The sequence below is a fragment of the Mastigoproctus giganteus genome, chromosome 2, assembly GCF_048544385.1.
Source record: "Mastigoproctus giganteus isolate SK-2022 chromosome 2, ASM4854438v1, whole genome shotgun sequence".
Taxonomy (NCBI): domain Eukaryota; kingdom Metazoa; phylum Arthropoda; class Arachnida; order Uropygi; family Thelyphonidae; genus Mastigoproctus; species Mastigoproctus giganteus.
This window is the reverse complement of record NC_143576.1, coordinates 51,533,517-51,560,185: the sequence shown is the minus strand read 5'-3', so window position 1 is coordinate 51,560,185 and position 26,669 is coordinate 51,533,517. Positions and strand designations below refer to the sequence as shown.

The following is a 26,669-nucleotide window of genomic DNA, read 5'->3' as shown; positions in this document are numbered from 1 at the left end:
TGAATCACAGCCTTTTAAGATGCACTGTTTGCTTGATGTTTGCGGAGCAATCGGGTACGGGACATGATACTGCCATGGGGGATGTCTTTGTGTATGCACGATGCAAGGAGTACAAGGAAATTAGGCAACAACTCGGCGTTGTTATGGGCCTATATGAGACCTTGAAGGACAGGGTGGATGCCCTCGAAGGAAATAAATTGAGGGGCCCATCAAGCTCTCAGCTGCCCACATCAACGCCAGAGCTTGCACTTGGTCATCTTGCAACACAGAGGCAGCCCCCAAGGCAGAATGCGCTGGTCCCACAGGAACTAGTAGTTGTTGGTGACTCTATTGTCAGGGAAACGGGGAACATGCTTTGTAAAAAGGATAGGTGGAACAGGACCAGGGTATGTCTGCCGGGGGCAAAGGTTGATGACGTTGTAGAGCAGATATCATCTTTTAAGGGCACAAAAGGTGATATAGTTGTACACGTCGACACTAATGATATTAAGAGTAGGAGACCAGCGGAATTACTTAACAAGTACAGGTCACTGTTGAAAAAAAGCCATGAAGTAGGGTTGAATTTGAAAGTGTCTGCAATTCTGCCCAGACACGATAGGAGGGAGTATATGATGAGAGCCTTGTCGATCAATTCGGCCCTGGAAAGATTGTGCAAGGCTCAAGGGGTAGAATTTTTTTCAGCCTGGAATGTACTTGTTAACAGGAGAGATTGCTTCTACAGGGATGGGATACACTTAAATAGAAAGGGTGCAAGAATATTTGCTGATGCTATCGAGGCAGTGTTAGGTGGGTCGGAAAACTGCTAGCTTGGGGGGAGACAAAGACTAATGGATTAACAGTAGCCACTGGCAGAGGTGAAAGAGATTCTTGCACTGCTTCTATTGGAATGAGCAGAAGCCTGAAAAACAAGATGCAGGATATTTCAGAGACTGCTGAAAGTCATTGCGGTACAAGTAAACACATGGGTTGTGTTAGGGTAGCTAAAGAATAGAAACAGGTGCATGTATACTTGCGTGTACACCAATGCTAGGAGTTTAGTAAATAAATTTGATGAATTTGAGGTATTGCTCAAAACATCAAAGGCAGATATTGTTGGGATATCAGAGACATGGTGTCACACAGATATAAGGAATGCAGAACTGGAATTTGTTGAGTACAATGTGTATAGAAAGGATAGACAGGACAGGAGGGGAGGAGGGGTTATGCTATTAGTTATAAAACACATAAAATCCAAGGAAGTGAAGCCAGTCGACATTGATGGACAGGGCAGTGTCGAGTCAGTTTGGTGTGACATAAGCATGTGAAATCAAAATTGAGAGTAGGAGTGTGCTATAGGCCTAATGACTCTGATGAGTATAATAAGATACTGTACAGGGAAATAGAATGGGCCAGTAAATCAGGGAGTCTTATAATGGGGGATTTTAATTTCCCAGATATTGACTGGAATTTGTGGGTTGGTCACTCACACATTAGCAAGGCTGTTGTGGATTTATTGGATGATTGTTTTCTACACCAGCATGTTCGGGAGGCAACTAGAGGGAGTAATACTCTTGATCTGATTATCAGTAGTGATTCTTCATGCATTAAGAATCTGCAGATAAAGGAACCACTGGGTGGCAGTGATCACAGTGTGCTGAAGTGGGATTTACTCAAGGAGGTAACTACCATCAGAGGTAAAGGGAAGGGTTTTTGCTTTCGTAAAGGCGACTATGATGGTCTGAGACAGTATTTAAATTCTATACAGTGGGACCAACTGATGATGTTACCAACAGCAAATTCAAAATGGAAAGGATTCAAGGAACTAATCTTGGAAGCTACCAGGCTTTACATACCAACCAAGAAATATTGTTCACGGTTCAGGCCTAAATGGTTGTCAGATGAACTAATGAGACATATGGCAGAGAAGAAAAATGCATGGGATACATATAAATTAATGGGTGACATGGAAGCCTATGATAGATATAAGTTGGTCTGTAACCAAGTCACAAAGGAGATTAGGCAGGCAAAGGCAGATTATGAGAAATCCTTGGCAAAGGATACAAAGAAAAACAGAAAAGAGTTCTTTACCTATTTAAACTCAAGAAGGAAAGGGATGAATCAGATTGGTCCACTGGATGTTGATGGTTCAACAGTTGAGGATCCAGCTCAGGTGGCTAACAATCTAAACGAGTATTTTGCATCTACATTCACACATGAGGAGTTATTCAGGAAGGGGAATGTCGTAGGTGAAGTAAACATTGGCAGTGAGCTAGATGATTTTCTAATAACTGAGAGGAAAGTGGAGGAGAAATTGTTGAGGATAAACATAAAAAAGGCACCTGGGGTGGATGGGATCTATCCAGTTATATTAAAGGAGGCAGCAAAGGAAGTAAGCAAACCCCTAGCCATAATTATGAGAGCTTCTTTGGACTCAGGGGAGGTAGTCATGGACTGGAGATGTGCAAATGTAACCCCAATTCACAATGGAGGATCAAAGGCTGACACAAGTAATTATAGACCTGTTAGTTTAACTTCGGTTTCAGGAAAATTAATGGAGGCACTGGTTAAAGAAGCACTGCAGGATCATCTGGACAAGAATTCAGTTATAGCTCAGACACAGCATGGTTTTGTTAAGGGCTGGTCTTGTCTGACCAATTTGATTGGATACTATGATGTAGTCACAAAAGAACTGGATGCAGGGAATAACTTTGATATTATATATTTGGATCTTAGAAAGGCTTTTGATACTGTTGCGCATGGAAGACTGCTGCACAAATTGGAGAAGTGTGGCATTGGAGGCAAATTGCTGCTATGGATAAAGGGATGGTTGAGTGGCAGAAGACAGAGAGTGGTAATCAATGGACACTGCTCAACGTGGACTAATGTTATTAGTGGAGTTCCTCAGGGTTCAGTGTTGGGTCCATTGTTGTTTTCTGTATGTATAAATGATATTGATGATGGTGTATCAGGCTTAATATCCAAGTTTGCAGACGATACCAAGGTTGGCAGAGTTGTTAAGGACACTGCTGATACTATGCTGCTGCAACAGGATCTGGAAAGGTTGAGCAGATGGGCTGAGAGGTGGCAAATGAAGTTTAACATTGACAAATGTTAAGTACTACATATGGGAAACAGTAACCCCAGATCAACGTATCAACTCTGTGGTACTACGCTGACAGTGGTAGAGAATGAAAAGGACCTGGGGGTAATTGTGCAGGCAGATATGAAGTTCTCTGAGCAGTGCAGAAGAGCTGCAAGAGTAGCTCATGGCGTCTTGTCAATGATATACAGGAATTTTTCTAGCAGGGACAGGGATGTGATTATTCCCTTGTATAAGGCATTGGTCAGGCCACACCTTGAGTACTGTATACAGTTCTGGAGGCCTCATTTCAAGAAGGATGTAGAGCTGCTGGAACGAGTACAGAGAAGGGCAACAAGATTAGTGAATGGAACAAAGGATTGCTCTTACGAAGAAAGGCTTAAGTTTTGCAAATTACAGAGCCTGGAGACTAGGCATCGGCGAGGTGATCTGATAGAGGTGTATAAGGCTTTGAATGGCTTGAGCATGCTCAATGCCGATGGGATTCTTCCTCTTGCTCAGAATAATCACGTGAGAGGGCATAAATTCAAATTGAGGAAGGACGGATGTCGGATAGATGTGCGGAAATTTGCCTTTAGCCAGCGGGCAGTTGGTTTGTGAAATAGACTCCCATCGCTTGTTGTTGAAGTTGATAGCCTAAACAAATTTAAGGCTCAGTTGGACAGGTATTTCGAACGAATGGAGGGGTGAAATGGGAGTAGTGGTTGTTTTTTTTTTTTTTGGCTGATGCTGAATAAGCTTGCTTTCTTGCGTCATATGCCTCTACTAATGCTAATATCCCGGAGTAATATGGCCTTAGTTGCTAATGCTCCTAAAAACCAAACAACAACAACAACCATTGTTGTTTTCTGTATTTATAAATGATATTGATGATGGTTTATCAAGCTTAATATCCAAGTTTGCAGATGATACGAAGGTTGGCAGGGTTGTTAAGGACACTAATGACAGTTCGCTGCTGCAACAGGATCTCGAAAGATTGAGCATATGGGCTGAGAGGTGGCAAATGTAAAGTACTAGATATGGGAAGCAGTAACCCCAGAGTAACGTATCAACTCTGTGTTACTGCACTCTCAGTGGTAGAGAACAAAAAGGACCTGGAGGGTAATTGTGCAGGCAGATATATGAAGTTTTCTGAGCAGTGCAGATGGTGTGCAAGAGTAGCTCATGGTGCCTTGTCAATGATATACAGGAATTTTTCTAGCAGGGATAAGGAGGTGATTATCCCCTTGTATAAAGCAATGGTCAGGCAACACCTTGAGTACTGTATACAGGTCTGGAGGCCTCATTTTAAGAAGAATGTAGAGCTGTTGGAACGAGTACAGAGAAGGGCAACAAGATTAGTGAATGGAATCGAGGGTTGCTCCTACGAAGAAAGGCTTAAATTTTGCAAATTACATTGTTTGTAAACTAGTCACCTGCGAGGTGATCTGATTGAGGTGTATAAAGTCTTGAATGGTTTGAGCATGCTCGATGCTAATGGGATTCTTCCTCTTGCTCAGAATAATCACCTGGGAGGGCATAAATTCAAATTGAGGAAAGACAGATGTATGATAGATGTGTGGAAATTTGCCAGCAGGTAGTTGATTGGTGGAACAGACTTCCATCCTTTGTTGTGGAAGTTGATAGCCTAAATAAATTTAAGGCTGAGCTGGACAGGTATTTGGAATAAACGGAGGGGTGAAATGGGAGCGGTTTTTTTTTTTTTTTTTTAACTGATGCTGTGTAAGCTTGCTTTCTTGCATCATATGCCTCTACTAATGCTAAAAGAAAACGTCCTACAACCTTATCAAAACATCTATGCAAGTGTGCATAGATGTTTTGAAGTCAGATTGTCTGTGAAGTTTGCTGCTGTTGTCTTTGCCAACTGTCTCTGAGCATATATAATGTAGAGTTGCATATACAGAGTTGGCCTTGAATCATGTAAAAGATCCTTTATATATACTTATTGTCTAAGTGCCTTGTTGGCCTTATCAACCCTAAGGTGGACATGTGGACATATGTTTTTGTGAAGGGTGGCTCCTGGAACGTTGGTTGAACTCCGCCATGTATCTCTGTGAAGAACAGTATCATTACAAATGGGCCAGATATGTGAGTGACGTAGGTTCCCCTCACCAGGTATAATCTTCACTCACTGCTGTTCTTAGTACACAAATTCTGGCTTTTATTTTTAATTCAAATGTGAAATCTACCTCTGCTGCATCCCTAGCCATTGGGAACAGGGAAATAATTTGGCTTAAATTGTAGTTATTTCAGCAGTTATCCTGAATAACTTTTGCCTCCTGTTTCTGAATAGTAGTCTGAATAGTTTCTGCCAGTAGTTTGAATAGGAAAGTATTCAGACTACTGGTTAATAATAAGGAAGAAAAAACTATTCTTGATGGAATCGCATGGACAAGCCACAAACAAACTGTATTAAGCTGCATCTGTAATCAAACTGTGTCAGTTTAGTCTTCTTTTCTCTGTATTGCAGTAACTATAGAGAAAATTATTATTGATTGGCTCTGCATGTTTCTTTTTTTTTTTTTTTATTTGCTAAGGGCTCATCATTTTCCTATGTATGAGGCCTGCAAAGGACTTATGTATAGGAAGATCAACTTTGTCTTTAACTTTATCTACTTTGTTTTTTTTTTTTAACTGTATTCTTAATAGGCGTTAGGGATCAACAAGCCTTCATGATCAGCAAAAACTGCCAACAGAAATATTTAAAGTGATGAAAAGAAGGGGGGGGGGATTATGTTCCAGAGTTCTAAACTATAGAAATGCAATTTTTAAATAATATAAATAGGAAATATTTTCAATATAATTTGTAATGTAAGTTATGGAAGTTATTAAAAATGAACACATGAGACATGATATGCTGGGTGGTGGATTGTTGATGGAAGTTAGATGCAGAGGTGGAAATCAACTTCAAGCATGGTGTGATTGAAAGGTGCTTGTCTTTTTAAATTTATTTATAATTCTCTATAAAGTAATAAAGCAGCTTTCGGTTTCCAGCCCCTTCTCTCCCTCCACCCCCCCACAATGAATTGTACTGTGAACTCATACAGCATGGACATAATATAATTTTATTCATAATATGTGATAAACCATAGGAAACAGTGCATTAATGACCATAATATTCAATGTGCCAAAAAAAAAAAAATGCCCTAACACACATTTAAGTATAATTTAGAAATTAAAATTTGTGTGATTACACATTTATCTTGCTTCTTCGAAGGCTATGGGTAAGGGACCCACCAGGATATTTCTCATACTCCAGTGGCCCAGTCCACCACTGGTACAATAACACTTTTTAATCATTAGACACATTTTTATCAAATTTACAAATTTCATTAGCACCAGTAAAGTACAGTGCTTATTTCATTAGTATCAGTATTTTACTGGTGGTTCCAGTTTACATGGAACATACAACACAATTACCTAAAATAATTGATCGCTGAAACGCTCAAAATGAAACTACATAAAAATTCTATCGATGTGCGACGTCCTTACCTAATCTTGGATTTCTGGTCTTTTTTGCTTGCGTCAATACAAATAATCTCTCTACTTTTAAGAGCCACACACAAACATCTCGCGATATTGCCATCCTGTGAACATGGCGATCAGTTGAAAAGCATGGTCTGCTTAAGGAAGGGAAACAGCTGTGCATTTCGTTTAACTTGAGTGTTCATCCAAATTTTAATTGTGATTTTAACCTTTTAATTGTGATTTTAATTATTTATTATCAGAAGCGATTTTAATTATTTATTCTGACACAATGTCTTCTTACACTCGTGGTCTTGCTGCGGTGGTTTGATGTGTTTCACGGGTCAGGTTGGGGCTCTTGGCTTTCAATTCTTTTGCTCATCGATTTTGGTCATATCTCTGTGAGTGAGGGAATTCATTAATTAGTTTTTTCATCTTATTTTATTCATTACATATGGAGATAATTGACTAATTCCACGAAAAAGATTGAGGTAATCTCTTACTTTTTTTTAATATAATGGGAGACTACTGTACAGATTGGAGCAGAATGGTATTAAGGTTAAGTTGCTACAATGGATAGGTGCCTCCGTAGCCAGGTGGGAAGGAGCAGCAGTGCGTAGTGCACGCTTCTTGATTAGACCGGAGTTCGAGCCCGTCACCACCAAATACGGAGGATGCGGAAAGGTCAGGGAATGACCACCGCGTATCCCGGAGCAATATGGCCTTAGTTGCTAATGCTCCTAAAAACCAAACAACCTAAACCTAAACAGGGTTCGGTGTTGGGTTCACTGTTGTTTTGTATATTTATCAATGATATTGATGAAGGTATATCAGGCTTAGTGTCGAAGTTTGCAGTTGATACAAAGGTTGGAAGGGTTGTTAATGACAGTAAAGGCAGTGTGCTACTGCAACAGGATCTAGAAAATTTGGGAAGATGAGCTGAGAAGTGGCAACTGAAGTTTAACATTGACAAATGCAAACTACTGCATATGGGTAGAAGTAACCCCAGAGGAACGTAGCAACTGTGTGGTACTACACTTAGGGTGGTAGAAAATGAAAAAGACATGAGAGTATTTGTGCAGTCAGATATGAAGTTTTCTGAGCAATGCAGACAGGCTGCCAGGGCAGGTCATGGGGTTTTGTCATTGATATACAGGAATTTTGCTAGCAGGGAAAAGGTGATTGTCCCTTTGTATAAGGCAATGATCAGGCCACGGCTTGAGTACTGGGTACAGGTCTGGAGGCCTCATTTTAGGAAAGATGTAGATTTGCTTGAGAGTGTACAGAGAAGGGCAAAAAGATTGGTAAGGGGAATGAAGGAATCCCCTTACCAAGAGAGGCTTAAGTTCTGCAAATTGCAGTGACTGGAGACTAGGCACCTGCTATAAATTCAAATTGAGGAAAGACAGCTGTAGAATAGATGTGCAGAAATTTGCCTTTAGCCAGCGGGTGGTTAATTGCTGGAACAAACTTCCATCTGTCATTGTGGAAGTTGATATGTTAAATAAATATAAGGAGGAACTGGACAAACATTTAGAGGGAATAGTTGTGTGAATTTTTTTTTTTTTTGGCTGATGCTACATAAGCTCATACGCTTGCTTTCTTGCATCACATGCCACTATTACTGTAATCCCTCTCCTATCCTGTCTGTCCTTTCTGAATACATCATAGTCCTCCATATTCAAATTATGCATATTTGAGTAGCACCATACCTCTAATATCTCAATAGTGTCTGCATTTGATGCCTTGACCAGCACTTCAAATTCATCAAATTTATTTGCTGCATAAATGAATTCAGCCCTGGAATAGATTGTGCAAGTTTTGTCGGGTAAATATTTCATAGTCTGCATTTGTTAACAAGAGAGATGTTAACTGCTTCTCCAGAGATGAGGTACACTTAAAAGGGTGTAAGAATATTTGACGTTTTCTCCTCTGCCTGCAGCTACTGTTAATTTAATAGTCTGTGGATCCTCCCAAGCTAGCAGTTTTCTGTCCCGCCTAACACTGCCTCGATGGCATCACCATATATATATTTGCACCCTTTCTATTTAAGTGTATCTCATGTTTGGAGAATCAGTTAACATCTGTTAACAAGCACAGGCTGTGCTGAGAAAGATTTTATCCAGTGAGCCTTGTACAGTCTATCCAGGGCTGAAATTTATTGACAGGGCTCTTATCATATACTCTCTCATATTGTGTCTGGGCAGAATTGCAGACACTTTCAATTTTAACTCTAACTTGCGATTTTTTTTCAACATTTCTCTGCTTAAGAAAGTCTGTAGATCTCTTGCTCTTAATGTCATTAGTGCCAATGTGTATCACCTTTTGTGCCATTAAAAGATGATATCTGTGTTTGTTAATGTCAACATCTCTTGCCTCTAGCAGACATTCCCTGGTCCTATTCCAGCTATCCTTTTTGCACAATATATTGCTTGTTTCCCTTACAATAGAGTATTTGGCGCATTATAGCCTCAGTTGCTGATGTGCCAATAAAACCCAAACCAAACCAAACCCTTACAATAGATTAACCGACAACAACTAGCTCCTGTGGAACCAGCGCATTCTGCCTTAGGGGTTGCTGATGGTTTGCTTAATAATGAAGTGCAAGCTCTGGCGTTGATGTGGGCAGCCGAGAGCTTGATGGGTCCTCCAATTTAACTGCTTCCTGTTCTTCCACCCTGTTCTTCAAGCTCTCTTAAAGGCCCATAAAAATGAGAGTTGGTGCCTAATATCCTCTCGCTCCTTACATCGAGTACACACAAAGACATGCCCCTTGGCATATCATGTTCTGTTGTTGATAGCTCTGCAAACATTATACAAAACATTATATATGCAAACAAGCATATATTTCACAAGGCCGTATTCAGAGGACAATTGCCCAATTCAGTTCTCCCCAAAACCATGGCACTCCTACTAGCTTGAGCCCTTTGCTTTGCTGCTCTGGTCTGAGGCATGATTTTCATTGAAATTCAGTATAATATAATATAATATATGGTGTCTGCCATATTTTTTTTTAAAGCTTATCCAACCTTAATATTAATGTGACATGTATGTTTCCTCTCGGTCTATTTGTTGTCTCTCCTATTCGATATAAAACTGTGGTTAATATAAAGTTGATTCACTTTAGACCCTTGGTATAATTTTTTTTTTTTTTTTTTTTGGCTGATGCTACCTAAGCACATACACTTGCTTTCTTGCATCATATGCCTCTATTACTAACTATTACATCATATGTTCTTTCCAGTTCTTTTAGAATTTTTGTTCAACTCTTGGAAATAGTAAATTTCCATCTTCAAATCTAAAATTGTAGGACCTTGATAGCAGAGAAAAATAGTTTTAGATATAAGTACAATATTTGAAATGAAACATCTCTGTGAACTTGATAATGAGTGACACAGGAAGTCAACTGGGAATGTTTTTGTCTGTGATCATATATATTTTGATAAACAAAGTATGCAGCAATTTTGTATGATATTTTGTAAAACCATCACTCAAAATATGAAACAGGAACATTTATGAAATGCTAATAAAGATTATTTGTAGTTTGCACTCATTGAGTTGTTTTTGAAAAAAATTATTTGGCACTTTGCCTGATAGTCTATCTATCAAGGTAAAGGTTATCTTATTTCCCAATTAAAAATCATAAAATGCTTAGAAAAAAGAAAATAAAACTTTTCTCACTGTTACATTTATTGGAGTTTTGTACTATTGTCCCCTGCTTATGTATTTGATAAACTATCGGTTATCTATTGATTGTTTTTATAGGGAAATTAACAGTCAGGCAGTCCTTGAAAGGCACTGAAAATTATAGCTGAAGAGGTTTTGAACTCTGGAGTCAGTCTAAGCACTTCAACATTTATAGATATAATTATGAAGTCTTGCTATATTAAAATTGCACTGAATTTTTAATTTTGAACTTTCTTCTGAAACATGAGAAAAAATTTATTTTCTTTCCTTATTTCTACCAGGCATACATGGGTAGAATTCCACATAAACAGTACAGTGATTTGACACATCAAGAACATTTGCTGTTATTTATTAGTGAAAGCGTTGATGCTCTTTTAGGTGGACCTCAGTATTGGAGTTTCAGACATGTATTGCCACATTTTTATTCTCCAGGTAAGAATCACATTTTTTGTAAATTTGGATATTGTGACTATCCTAACACTGGTTGAATAAGCTGCCATATTTTTGATGTTAATGTACTTAGTTACTTTATCTTGTAATTCATGACAAAAGTAACAAATATAATTCATTCAACGGTTCAATTTGGATTTAGAAGGTTTCTTGTGTGTGTGCATGCAGTAGCATTTCTCTTGTACATTAACATTTCACTTTTGTTTTCTATGAAATTCAGAAGTCTTGTCCTTTTTATAGTTTTGCTTTACCTTGATAATAGTATTAGTAGAGGTATATGATGCAAGAAAGCAAGCTTATGCAGCATCAGCCAAAAAAAACAAAGAAAAAAAAAAAACACTCCCATTTCACCCCTCCGTTAGTTCGAAATACCTGCCCTGCTAAGCCTTAAATTTATTTAAGCTATCAACTTCCACAACAAGGGATCGAAGTCTGTTTCACCAACCAACTACCTGCTGGCTAAAGGCAAATTTCCGCACATCTATCCTACGTCTGTCTTTCCTCAATTTGAATTTATTCCCTCTCAGGTGAATATTCTGAGCAAGAGGAAGAATCCCTCTTGCTCAGATTAAGAATTAAGAATTTGTGTATTAAGAATTTGCAGATAAAGGAACCACTAGGTGGCAGTGATCACAGTGTACTGATGTGGGATTACTTAAAAATATAATTACCATCAGGGGTAAAGGAAAGGGTTTTTGCTTCCGTAAAGGTGAGTACAGTGGTCTCAGACAGTGTTTAAATTCTGTACAGTGGGATCAACTGACAAGGTTACCAACAGTAAATTCTAAGTTGGAAGCATTCAAGAAATTAATTGTGGAAGCTACTAAAAGTTTCATACCTATTTAGAAATATTGTTCAAGGTTTAGGCCTAAATGGTTATCAAATGAACTGATGAGACTCGTGACAGAGAAGAAAAAGAAAAATGCATGGGATGCATATAAATTATCAAGCGACTCAGAAGCCTATGGCAGATATAAGCTAGTCTGTAATCAGGTCACAAAGGAAGTTGGGCAGGCGAAGGCAGATTACGAAAAATCTTTGGCAAAAGATGCTAAGAAAAACAGCAAGGATTTCTTTACTTATATAAACTCTAAAAGGAGGGGATGAATCTGATTGGTCCACTTCATATCGATGGTTCGACTGTTGATGATCCTGCTCAGATAGCAAACAAACTGAATGAGTATTTTGCATCTACATTCACAGAGAAGTTATTAAGGTTTTAAAATGGCAGAAGGTTATCAAATTGTAGCAGGGTGCTTAATGATTTTGTAATAACTGAGAGCAAAGTGGAGGAGAAATTGTTGGAAGTTAAACATAAGAAAGGCACCTGGGGTGGATGGGATCTATCTAGTTATATTAAAGGAGGCGGCAAAGCAACTAAGCAAACCCTTAGCCATAATTATGAGAGCATCCTTGGACTTGGGGGAAGTCCCCACGGACTGGAGATGTGCAAATGTATCCCCAATTCACAAAGGGGGATCGAAGGGTGACACAAGTAATTACAGACCAGTTAGTTTAACTTCTGTTCCGGGTAAAATAGTGGAGTCACTGGTTAAAGATGCATTGCAGGATCATCTAGACAAGACTGCAGCAATAATTCAGACACAGCATGGTTTTGTTAAGGGAAAGTCTTGTCTGACAAATTTGATAGGATATTATGATGTGGTTACAAAGGAACTGGATGCAAAAAATAATTTTGATATCATATATTTGGATTTCAGGAAAGCTTTTAACACAGTTGCGCATGGAAGACTATTGTACAAATTGGAGCAGAATGGTATTAAGGGTAAGTTGCTACAATGGATAAAAGGATAGTTGAGTGGAAGAAGACAGAGGGTGGTAATTAATGGGTTCTGCTTTTCGTAGACTAATGTTATTAGTGGAGTCCCACAGGGATCGGTGTTTGGTCCTCTGTTGTTTTGTATATTTGTCAATGATATGGATGAAAGTATATCAGGCCAATGTGGGCTGCCAAAAATTTTGGAAAACATGGTGGTAACATCTGCAGACAGAAAATAAGCTCTGATAACAAGAATATGTAATATTCTTGTTATCAGAATTCAACACACCAAACAGCTCCCAGTTGAAAATTAAAAAGTTGAATGGATAGATGTGCGTAAGTTTGCCTTTAGCCAGTGGGTAGTTGATTGTTAGAACAAATTTCCATCTGTTGTGGAAGTTGATAGCTTAAATAAATTCAAGGCAGAACTAGACAAACATTTGGAACAAATGGATCAGTGAAATGGGAAGGTATTTTTTTTTTTTTTTTGGTTGATGCTGTATAAGCTTGCTTCCTTGCAAAATGTGCCTCTGCTAATGATAATTTCTATAAGAATAATTTTACCGACACTGTCTGAGCCGACACTGACATCAGAAGATTTAAAACAGTAATCCAACTAAGGAAAAGAAGATAGGATGAAGTGGGTAATTATAAAAATCTAAAAATAATAATATCTCTCTATACATTAAAAAAGTTTTTCTCCTGGTGATATATATTCGACCTTGAGAATGCCGCATGGTGGAGTAGCCAGTGGTAGAAGAGGGATGCAGATCACGTGGTACAAGTGGGCAGGGCAATTATATCACTACAAATGCACATGTAAATAATTACCTAGGTCATTTCTTGATTAGATATTAATCAGTGCGTTTTGACAGGTATCTGGAATCCGTGACGTTTAATTTGCTAATGTAATAATAATTAACACAATGCCAAGTCCTAGATTGGCAATCATCAATTCTGAGAGAAAAATGATGCCGTCAGGAGTCTGCATGGAAATATAGAGAGAAACATGCCAAAAAGTTATGAACTAATCAGAGAATAAGTTGAATGACGATGGAACAAGTGGAAAATTAATGCAACAGGAAGCAGGTAGCTAATGTGGATGAAGAACTGGCCGAAACTCAGTGAACCGGTTCAGATGTAACATTAGATCTTAGATATTACAATTTGGATAATATGGTAGATGAATGTCAACATTGTGGCAGATTATTTTTTCACGGCAAACTTTGAAGAGCTGTGCATTCGTGTTGTCATGGAGGGAAGGTATGTTTGTTGACAGCAGAAACCTATCCAGATGCTTTAAAGACTTTGTTGTTTGTCGAGTGAAGCCCCCTAGTTATTATTATTATTACTATCACCTATCATGGGGAAGAAAAGATCCCAAAAAAGGGGGAAAAAGTTTATGACAGTAATCGTAATAGCCATATATATATATTTTATTTATTTTTTTATTTCCTTACGCTGATCCGGAAGGAAAAAAAATAAAAGAGAGAGAGAGAGAGAGAGAGAGAGAGAGAGAGAGAGAGTAGTCAAAAAAACAAAATATATTCTCCCCCTTCACATATGTAACTAACCAGTTGACCTTTCAATTTATTCAAACTGTCAGCCTCAACTACCTGTAAAGGCAACCTGTTCCAGCAATCAGTGACTCACTGGCTCAAAGAAATCTATTTATATCTCCGAATTCTGAAATTCTTTATAACAGTGAAAAATTCCACCCTTGTTCATTTTACTAATCCCTCTCAAAGTCTTATATACTTCAATTATGTCACCTTTGAGGTGCCTAGTTGCCAAGCTCTGTAGCACACATAATCAGTCTTTCCTCTTATGGTTGCCCTTTTTTCCAGTCTGACCATGTAAGTTGCCTGTCTTTGGACTCTTTCAAAAAGCTCATAGTCTTTTCTCAGATGAGGTCTACATACTCGAACACAGTATTCTGATTGTGATCTTACAGTTGCCTTATGCAGTGGGACTATGACCTCCATATCTCTATAGGATAATGTTCGATAAATCATCAATAGGACATCATGGGCTTTCTTATAGTGTCCTGTTGACACTATAGGAAAGCCCATGTCCTTTCCCAAAGGTCATGGGAAATATATTACGACAATACCTTAGATAATCAAAGGTATTGTTGTAATATATGTGCTGTTCCAAGTAGTGCTGTTTTTTGCAGTTGGTGGATTGAAATTTTATCTGCACCTATAACGTTCAGGTGATGTTCAAGACTTTTAGAATAGCCCCAAGGGTGCCACACTGGATTGTACTCGATCACTGTGGGCACTACTGTTGTTTGTTTTCCCATAGTTGTTCTATTTCAATCTATAGGTCTTTATATTTTGTTATCTTTTCCAGTTGTTTCTATTTGACTCCACTGTCTCTGGGTATTGCAATATTGATTGTCAACGCATTCTTTTGAATCAAAAGAATGCGTGGACAATCAATACTTTGGCCTCATGATTATTCACAACCTTTTCTGAATTGTGGTCCCACCAGTTTTTTGCACTTGTTGTTCTTCTGGGTCTTGTCATTCTTAGCCTTTATTGCATTAGTGTATAATGCTCGTTCTTGAGCTAATATGAGGCCTTCAGTTTCTTTTTTTAATGTTTCTCTTTTCGGCCACTTCCATGTCTTCATTCTATCAACTTTTCCTTCATTATTATTGTAATATTATTAATTTAATATTATTATTATTATTAAAGAGTGGGAGTGCAGTATCACAGGCTCTTTGAGTAGACCAGGGTTCAATCCCATGACTGCTCACTTAAATTATTATTGTGCATTTTTATTAGCATTAACAAAGGCACATGATGCAAGAAGCAAGCTTATATAGCATCAGTCAAAAAAAAAAAAAAAAAAAAACCCTTATTTCACCCATCCACTCGCTCCAAATGTTTGACAAGTTCTGCCTTGAATCTATTTAAGCTATCAACTTCTACAATGACAGATGGAAGTTTGTTCCAGCAATCAAGCACCCGCTGGCTAAAGGCAAATTTCTGCACATCTATCCTGAATAGCAAAACCGCATTAAAACGTTTCCCATGCCGACTTGAGAAATTTTTTTGCACGCTAATTTAATTGTAGTACAGTGACTTGTTACGTAGTTCCGAGATCAACATTTTAAAAAATTATCAAGTATATTGCTTGTAATATTTGCATTATATGCAATTATCCGAAGTCTAGTCATCACTCAGTACAGTATTAGACATCGTGCGTAACAGACAGTTTACTTGAACATTGCATCATAATTAATGCAACCAATGCAGTTACATTTTTCACAGTTAATAATGGCGGATAAGAATGAAAAAGCAATGTCTGGACACAGCATGAAGACTATAAATGTAAGAAAAAGACTGAATTTGAAAATTAAATTAGATGTTTTGAAGTGAATCGATTCCGGTCATGGACAAGCGGATGTGTGCCATAATTTAAGACTGGCAAGTTTAATTTTTTTTTTTTTTTTTTTATGAAAACCCCAAACACGAAAGGTATCAAAACCTATAGTACTTAGTACCATGCATGGGTTGAAGGAGAAGTATGGGGGGGAGGGGGGGGATGCCGGAAACTTTGCTCTAGAGACTAAACATGGGTTTCACCACTTCAAGCCTCCAATAAGCAAAGTGGTGGTATTTCACCGGTTGATGAAAGTCATCTACCAACTGTAAGGACAATTATAAAAAATAAAGAATTAATTTTAGCAGTGGGAAAGACAGCTGTTCCACTGCAAGCAACTAGGGCTAGGCCGGCTATTACAATTGAAATGGTGAGACTTTAACTAATTTTATTGAAGGTAATATCCAGTGCAGAATTCAGTTAAGTTAAATATTATCTTAAAAAAAAAAAAAAAAAGGAGAGAGAGAGATTAGCCTATATGATGATCTGAAGAAAACTCACCAAAAAAAAAAATGTTGAACCATTTAAAATTAGTAAGGGCTGGTTGAATAGTTTTAAAATCCAGGGAGAAGCCGCAAATGCAGATCAAGGAGCCAAAACTTTCCAAAAAGAACTTGTTAAAATTATTGAAGAGGGGTATTATGTGTTATACTTCCCAACAAGTTTTTAACATAGGTAAAGCAGGACTTTTTTGGAAACGAATGCCTAAAAGAAGTTTCATATTGAAAGAAGAAAAAAACATGCCAGGTTTCAAAGCTTTATTGTTGGGTGGTAATGCTGTGGGGGATTTAAAATTAAAACCCCTTTTAAGTTTACCAGGAAGAGGGCCAAAGTACAATCCTAAATTGACACATTTTTCATGATTAGATTCATCGATTAAATTAAATCAATTGAAATCAATTTAGATCAATTAAATTCCTGATTTTAATTGGAATTTTAAGTTTAATTTTGATACGTAAGTAGTTACCATAATTATATACATATGTAATTCAGAATATTTTATATATAGAAATATTTGAATATTAAATATTTTGAACGACATTTGTGCATCTTTTCACTACCGTTTATTGCAGTCAGTGCCATGAAATATTTCCTAATCAATAATTCACAAATACATATGTTACCTTACGGGAATGTGGCACTTGCTTAGCACGGATTCATTTAACGCTCTGTTTTTCCGGAACGAATTATCAGCGTTAAGCGGGGGTCACCTGTAGTGGTATTTCACGTAATTCGGAAACTGGTGCTTAGCTGAGTGGGCACCACTAAATTTCTTTTAATTGGAACCTTTTTTCCTAAATTAACGTATTTCCCCAAGTATAAGACTCCCCTTTTTCAAAAAATTTGGGGTCTAAAAACTAGGTGCATCTTATACAGCGGTTGTAGCTTTTTTTTACTTGCATTTCCTGCTTTTTCGCACTTGTTGTCTTTGCGCTCATTGTTTCGCACTTGTTATGTTTCACACTTGTTTCGGTATATTAGGTTACGTTTTGCCACGTTTTCTGCCCAGAAATGGTTCAGAAAAGATTTTCGTACAATGCTGAATTCAAGTTAAAAGTGATCCAGTTTGCAAAAGTGAATGGAAATCGTGCTGCTGAACGTAAGTTTGGTCCTCCTCCTCCAACTGAGAAAACAATCCGAGACTGGCAGCAGAAGAAGAAGAAGAAGAAGAAACAATCCGAGACTGGAAGAAGAAGAAGAAACCCTACTGAAAACGCCACGGCAGAAGAAGAAGGCCATTAGAGGCAAGTCAGCAAAATGGCCTGATTTAGAGAGGGAATTGAAGATATGGATTGAAGAGCAAAGGGCAATTGGAATTCCTGTGTCCACAAAGATTGTTCAGCATGAGGCAAGAAGAATTGCTGATGAAAAAAAAGTTACTGATTAATTTAAAGGAGGATACAATTGGTGCTTCAGGTTCATGAAACGGAATGGACTAAGCATGCGTACATGCACCAGACCTGCCCAAAATATGCCTGAAAGCTATGAGCAGAAGGTCCTTGAATTTCATCGTTTTGTCATTCAACGTTAGAAGACACGTCAGTTTGAGTTGGGACAGATTGCAAATATGGATGAAATCCCCCTTCAATTTGATGTCCCAAGTAACAGAACTGTTGATAAGAAGGGGTGAAAACTGTAACTGTGAAGACAAATGGATATGAAAAGAGCCATTATACAGTTCTAGCTTGTTGTACCAACATAACCAAGCTGCCTCCTATGCTGATTTTCAAATGCAAAACAATGCCAAAAGAAGACATTCCTCGAGGAGTGATTGTCCACGTTCATGACAAGGGTTGGATGGATCAGGATGGGATGAAGATCTGGTTTGAGAAAGTTTGGAGTAGGAGACCAGGTGGGCTCTTACGTAAACCTGGCCTATTGATGCTTGATCAGTTCAGAGCACACATAACAAAAAACACAAAGAAGATTGCCGCAGAGCAAAAAACAAAATTTGCCGTCATACCTGCAGGCTTGACATCCCAGCTCCAACCACTTCATGTCAGCATTAACAAACCCTTCAAAGCTTCCATGAGAGACGAATGGAACCAATGGATGAAGTCTTCTGGGGACAATTTGACACCAGCAGGAAGAGTGAAGAAACCAACTATAGGAGAAGTTTGTACCTGGGTGAAAAGATCCTGGGATAATATCAAGATTGAGATCGTTGTAAAGTCATTTAAGAAATGTGGCATTTCAAATGCCATAGATGGAACTGAGGACAAGGCAATATATGAAAACAGTGATTCGTCATCAGACACAGATGAGGACAAGCTAATGGATGGAAGTTTTGACAGTGATGACGAGTTGTATGAATTTTATGATGAATAAAACTTGAGTTCAATAACTTTATGTAATACATTTTTTTTTTTTCAAATTTTGGGCCCCAAAATTAAGGTGCATCTTATACATGAGAGCGACTTATACATGGGGAAATACGGTAATTAGGATTGTTCCTCCAACAGTACTCTATTCCTCATTATTCTTGTATTTATTGCTGTTTTATTTGTCAAAATCTTTTTCTCTTCACTGATCGGCCACTCTACTGGCATACATTTCATTAATTTTACATTACATTTTATAGTTTTATATATATATGTGTGTGTGTGTGTGTGAGAGTAATGACATTAAAAAAAAAAAAAAGATAAATAAGAAAATAAAATAAATATGAAGTAGTCAGTAGGGGACAGTAAAATACACATCTTCCACATGATATCCAATATATTACTGAAATAAAAATTAATACAAATGCCAGTAGTATGGCAAAACTGTAGAGCGAAAATTTAATATAAACCTAACAATTAATCGTAATAGGGAGGGAAGAGAAGTGGTAACAAGACAGACACTGTAGCCGAAAGCCTCCAAATAATTTAGAATATAATTTAAACCCAATTCAAATAAATCCATTTTAAAATATAAAACCAATTGTATAACAATCTAGCAGCACCCCCTAGTAAGGTACCAGTTCCGAAAAATGTGAAATATCACCAAAAGAGGCTAATCAAACTACTAAAACAAAATAACAAAATAAAAATAGACTGACCATTATGTCCCATATCAACAGAGAACCACGAGTCCAATAATAGTCTTGAAATGTTCTGAAGTGCTAGTCTGTTCTATTGTTTATTTTTCGCTGCATAAGGACCACTGCTATGCAAATCCTCTGAATTTGTGTCTCAATTGGGGGAAGGAGGGGTGGATAGGTCCTTCGATAAGTTTGCTTATGCGACAATTTGTCTAGCAATTGAAATGCAGCGATTCCATGATGATTATTGGCCTCGTGGTCCTCTATCGATATGGGGCTTAATGGTCAGTTTATTTTTATTTTGTTATTTTGTTTTAGTAGTTTGATTAGTCTCTTTTGATGATATTTCACGTTTCTCGGAACTGGTACCTTACTAGAGGGTGCCGCTAAATTGTTATACAATTGGTTTTATATTTTCAATTTTAAAATGGATTTATTTAAATTGGGTTTAAATTATATTCTAAATTATTTGGATCCTTTCTGTCTTGTTACCACTTCTCTTCCTTCCCTATTACGATTAATTGTTAGGTTTATGTTAAATTTTTGCTCTGCAGTTTTGCCATACTACTGGCATTTGAATTAATTTTTATATGTAATTTCAGTAATATATATATATGTAGAATAGAAGTAATAGGTACGGGAGTTGTAATAAGAGGAATATATGAAGGAATATAGACCTGGGTTACTACTATGTAGAGTAGAAGGCACCCAACAACTATAAATAAATAAAAGATAAGAGGTTATGCTTTTAGTGTGGAGAGAGAGAGAGAACAGCAGGTATTGTAATCAACCATCTTGTTAGATAACATGGAAAGACAGTCATAAAATAACACAATTCGAACCTGCAACGCAAAAAGTCAAAAATATTATAAGTATTTAGTGCTGTACTTATATATGTGTTACGTTCAAGGTTGCATGCATTCTTTCAAATATTTGAATATTTTACGGTGGAGTGTTTTCAGTTAATATTTTATTAAATGGTGACTTGAGCATTTGACAGTAAGAAGTCTGATTTTTTGACAAAAGATTAATATGAACTTTTGTTTCTAATAGATATTGTGTTGTGCATTAATTCCAGTAAAGAACCCCTGCCTGTTGCTGAGGACATAGATAGGCTTCCATCTGGCAAAGTGATGAAACCATTGGATGCTAACAAATGGTAATGATAATATTAGTGAAATTCTAAATTTTCCCCGTTTTTGATTCCAGATTTTTCTTTGAAATTCATATTGAATTCATTTAATACTGCGAAGGATACCTGATTGCATTGGAATGCATTTTATGGGAATACAGTAATATTAATTTTCCACATTGGACAATTGAAGATTATGACAGACCACTTTGGCAGTGGTGCAGAATTATTGACTGCTGAGCAGACAGTGTAGTCATTTAAAATGCACTTAGATCAGCTGTCATCATATGATAAACAAGAGTTACCATTGGAGCTTGCTTCCAAGCCTTTTGGTGGCATATTGAGTAATGGAAGCTATTTTAATCTTTCAAATATATGAATTGAATAAATATTCCACAGTATAACTAATAATATTCCATATTATTCCACAATACTAATATGAAAAATTTTGTTTATTAGCTGCTAACAAAAAAAAAAAAAAAAAAAAAATCTGTCTTAGCCAGTGCCGGTCTTAGCAAATGTGGGGCCCGATTGAAGCATGCTGGTGGGCCCCATGAAAAATTCAATATTAACCCCCTCAATATTTTGAAAAAATGAAAAACTAAACTATTAATAATTCTTTATTATTTTTATATTACGATTTATTAACAATTGACTTGACATTTTGATGATATAAACAAAACTAATCAGAGGGATATTTTTCTTGCCCTTTTATCGGCAAAATCTTTCAGAACTTTCTCAAAATATCGATTCCTTGCTTCTCTTTCAATGGATAAAATTGCAAGGGGCACTGTTGAGTCTCTCTTGAAGCGTTGTCGATCTCAGATATGTTTTAATTAACTTTAATCTGGAAACGCTTCTTTTCCCCTAATGCTGCAGTTACTGGAATCATAAAAAATATTCTTCGCGATATGAATAAATTCTGAAATGCAGTGGCTCTTTCATTAGTTGAGAAATTTAAAAATATTTAAAGGATTTTTGAAGCACGATTCTGGAAGAATTGGTTTCAGTGTTTCAATTTCCTCCACTAGCACATGGCCATCAGTATCTGCCACCTTCACAGACTTGACCAATTCGTTGCCCTCAATAATTTTGGTTTCTAAATCTACAGCATGTTTTCTTAACTTGTCCTTTTGAACTCTTAGAATTTTACCCAAGAAACCAAAAAGATTATTATATAATTTCAATATCACTTAATTTGGCTGTTCAGTGTGCATTTACAGTAGTTACAAAAATGTTCTAAATAATCACCTTCCAATTTGCAGAGTCAGTTCTTATATTTAGCTTCTTTGAGCTGCTGATCATAAAAGTTTCAAAGAAAGGAAGTTGAAGAGTTCTGACAGCAAATTCAAATTATAATATCTTTCTGTAATCTGTAAACGATCCAGCAACAAATTTTCAATAAAAAAAAAAAAATATATATATATATATATTGACATCAGAATAATAAAATTATAGTGTTCTGTCAGATTGGAACAAAATGCAAACAATAGTAAAAAAAAAAAAAAAAAAAAAATAATAATAAATAAAATAAATCTACAGCTATACAACGTTTGACGATCACTGCTATCATGGATATTTATAATTTGTGAATGTTCCATCATGTAAACTTATTAAAACCAGAATAATAAAATCACATATTACAGAATCACTATAAAGTTGGCATTGCATTTTGCACAAAGCAAATCAATGCATACTTCTGTATTCAGAGGTGCACATTCATTGTTCACTGAGCTCAAAAAAAAAAAAGGTGCGGACAAGAAAAATAACTTTTTTGAAATTCATATTATATCTTTCTCTGAGCTGTAACAACAAATTCCTTCAACAAATTTGCAATAAAAAAAATTTACTGACACCAGAGTAATAAAATTACAAATCGTTCTGTCAAATTGTAACAAATTGCAAAGAATGGTAAATAAATAAATTTACCGCACTGAGTAGTGGCGTAACTAGGGTGAGGCAGGTGGGGCACATACCCTGGGTGCCAGAATTTGGAGATTCCTTTTTATGGTTAAAAAATGCAAAAATTCCAAAATTTTCAAGGGGTTCCCCCCCCCCCCCTTTTTTTCTTTTTTCTGGGTGCCATCAACCCTAGTTATGCCGCAAAGCAGCCTTTGCAAATCCAGGAAAGGATCCTAAAATCCCTACTAATTATCGTCCTATTGCTCTGACAAGCTGTTTGTGCAAAATCATAGAGAGAATGGTTAATTTTCGTTTAATGTGGAATTAAAATCAAATAACCTTCTTTCTAGTATCCAAGTGCAGCTTCCGAATGAATTGGTCCAATGAAATATATTGCCCTCCGACAACAATCAGAGTATGCACACACAAAAAATGTAAATTCACCAGCAATCAACCACCCATATCTTCAAATATATACAGAATGCTCTAAAACAGATACCCAAGTTGGTGCTGCAGTGGTTCTTCCACACACACACACACACACACACACACACACACACACACACACACACACACACACACACACACACACACACACACACACACACACACACTGTTATCTCACAGCAACTCCCAAACTAGTGCACTAGCTATTCTGCTGAGCTATTCACCATACTAATAGCCTTTAAATACATTGCATCCTCTCCTCTTCTGAAACATCTCATATACACAGATTCATTGAGTGCAATACATGCTCTCCAACAAAAGCAGACTCCATCACATCCCATTCTTCACCAGATACAAGCTCATCTTGAAGCAAAAGAAGGCAAATACATTTCTGTTGGATCCCAGGACATGCAGGCATTGAAGGTAATGAAAGTGCTGATCGAGCAGTAAAGAATCCTACAAATACAAACCTAAGGCATTACAAAGTTCCACATTCTGATTACAGACCTTTCATAAAACAGATTCTCCACACTCAGTGGTCACAAATGTGGAAAAATGAACTAAACAATAAACTGTTTCAAATAAAACATAAACTTCAGCCATGGAATTCGAGTCTTCGTAAGAATCGGCACGAAGAAGTCATTTTAACCAGACTCCACATTGGACATACACATCTCACACACACTTGTACTTACTCATGAAAGCAAATCCTCCAGAATGTCTTCACTGTTCTTGTCAAATCACTGTAAAATATTTCCTTATAGAATGTCCACAATACCACATGGCACGGCAATCGGCTGCGCCTCCGTAGCCAGTTGGGAAGGAGCAGCAGTGCATAGGACATGCTTCTTGATTAGACTGGGGTTCAAGCCCATCACCACCAAATATGGAGGATGTGGAAAGGTCAGGGAATGACCACTGCATATTCCCGGAGCAATATGGCCTTAGTTGCTAATGCTCCTAAAAACCAAATAACAACAACAACCACGGCAATCGGCCTTCTATATCCCTATAAATATTCAGGATCCCTGACTTTATCACAAATCCTAGGCGATAACTCCAACATTGAAAATATATTTACTTATTTAAAACTAATAGGATATTTTAGCCAGATATAAACTATAATTAAGAAATGTCAACATCATAGGCTCAATATGGCCAAAGCTGCTGTTGGACAAAAAAAAATCCAACAACAACGAACCACCTAAGGAGGCTGCATATCTATTATGTAAGGATCTTGAGGAATATTTGTTTACAGAATCCAACAAAGTGACTAAACAAGTGTCCAAAAATATTCTTTGGTACTGGTAGGCTGGTCTTGAACTTGCTTTAAATAATCTTCTTTTAGGGAACACAAAGCTTCAGGCTCAACTGGAAGGAAATGAAAATCATATTTCTTTTCCTACACCTGCAGTTTCTACCTCCTTAACTTATTCTCAAGTATTACATAATTCATCTAGTTCCTCAGCACCATTGCAACTAAGTCCACTTTGTTACCTGTACAACAGAATATTATTTTAAAGGTAGGAGAAAATGCCAATCTGGGTACCAGCCGAGCTGTTAAATCGAAAGTCATCAAGGCATTGAAGGAAAATGTGAAGGACATAAGCTATGAGACTTACTCGTAATGTGGGTGTTATTATAGAAACTGACTCTGAGGCTGATGCAGCAAAGATTGCATCCCTACAAGCCTTTTCTAAAGTGGGGATTTCCTCATCACCCCTTAAAAAATCTGATCTCTCCCTACTTATTTCTGATGTTACACTTCAATGTTACACTTGAAGATCTTACCAAGGAATTGACTTTTTGATTTACCACTAAGTCTATATCCAAAAGTAATGTACATTGGGTCATTGACTTTCTCCTTATAATATAGTGCAAGCATCTCTACATTGGGTTTACCCCCACAAATTTAGATCTTTTGTGGTGGAAGGAGTCCTCTTTGTAGTCACTTCTCCAGGCATGGCCACGTGTTTAGCGAATGTCCAAGTAAATCTGAATCTCCAGTGTTTGTAAATTGTAAATCTACGAAGGATTCCAGACATTCTGTTCATGATTCACAGTGCCCAAAGTTTATAAGAGCTAAAGAACTGATAAGATTAAGAACTAAGATGTAATGGTTATATCTTATAACCATTCTTCTATTGCAGACAGCTAAATCACTTCTGACTTATGTATCCTTCAAATTAATGTTCACAAGTCTCATATAGTTGCAGATGAAATTCGGCAGTATCTGGATGTTCACCAGTTTGACATACTGGCCCTTCAAGAACCATATTATCATCAAGGCAAAGTTTATGGTTACCCTCTCTCCATGTGTGTGTCATTCAGCCTGACCATGGTGAGCCGTGCTCTGCATTTGTTATAACAAACTCTAATCTGAATGTTGTCAAAATCAGTATCCTTTCCTCAAAATATGCTGTCTCTGTTGTATTCATGTTTCTACTTCTAGCATTTCTTATTTTTTAGTTTCTTTATACTGCTCACCTACTTCTGATATTACTGTTTAATTTCATTGCCTTGGTAATGTTTTTTCTGCACACCCTTTCATCATGCCAGATGTCAATGCAAAGTCTCTACTCTGGTTTTCATCTTCTTCTGACACTAAAGGCAAACTTATCGAAGAATTCTAATTTTCTCATCACCTTGCTACTCTCAACCAGCCTGACATGCCTTTACTTTCAGCTCTGCATCTGGAGAGAGTAATGTTGACATAACTGTAACTGCATATGCCAATGCTTCCACTGTTTCTGATTGGTCTGTTAACTCTGGCATATGCTCTAGTGATCACAGAGATATTACATTTGTGATTAAATCTTCTTTTCCTCTGCAGAACATTTGGCATTTTTCCCTAGAACGTATGGTATAGTCTTGTTCTGATGATAAAATTCTTCAATTCTCATTGTCATTCCTGGACTTACTATCGCTAAATATTCTGCATCTTATTATGCATTGTATGTCTAGGATGCTTTGTTGAATGACTGCTCTTATGCTGCTAAGAAGAAAGTGCTGTCTAAATATCTAATACCAGAGTCATGGCTTGGCTGTCTTACACCATTCTGTTTTTATTGCTTGCCTGTTCTTCCACCGACATAATATGAGCTGGCTGCAGACATGCAGCAGCTCAAAAATGAATATAACGAAAAACACAATATGCCAAGACTATAAAATTTCGTAAAAGATCCACCTGGAGAACATTTGTTCTAATTGCAGGTAATTCTGACCCTTGGGGTCAGAATCTCTCTAGAAACAAAATTTACCAGTCTGTTGACTTTCACAATGTCAAAACTTTGATTTGGACTAACACTGTCAATGCCATATTTGATGCACTTCTTCCCCCAGATGACAACTGCTGCGACTTTCCTATCCATCAACAAGTTAGATCTCAATAGGATGTACATTACTTCTGAATCCCATCTTTGCTTCACCCAGGTGAAGCAAAGATGGGATTCAGAATCAGCAATCTCTAAAATCAATAATAATAGTTGTCCTGGACTGAGTGGATTTTTATCAAGCAACTACATGAACTCTATCCATCTGTCTTTGTTACACTCTATAATAAACCTTTGAATGAGGCAACTTTTCCTGTCCTTTGGAAGTTGGCATTGTTAAAATTAATTTCAAACCTAGGCACTCCTACTTCTGCTGAGCCCTATCTTCCTATTGCATTACTGTCCAACTTGTGTAAAATCCTTGAGTAAATTATTGCTGCCTGTTTAGATTGTCTTATTGTTGAAAACCCTTTAAGGTCCTCTGACCAGTTTGGTTTTCGTCCATGGCGTGGAACTGAAAAGACCTTGGTTGAACTTCT

The 26,669-nt window shown here is 37.2% G+C and overlaps 1 protein-coding gene across 1 annotated transcript in view; it reads left to right on the top strand.

Moving 5' to 3' along the window:
- LOC150089299 (non-canonical pre-mRNAs endonuclease FASTKD5, mitochondrial-like) overlaps positions 1-26,669 on the top strand; it is a 237,230-nt gene that overhangs the window by 90,143 nt on the left and 120,418 nt on the right. Inside the window, exons 3-4 of the mRNA XM_090368479.1 lie at positions 10,513-10,663; positions 20,431-20,536. Coding sequence (XP_090224605.1) covers positions 10,513-10,663; positions 20,431-20,536 — 257 coding nt within the window. The remainder of the gene's footprint in view (positions 1-10,512; positions 10,664-20,430; positions 20,537-26,669) is intronic.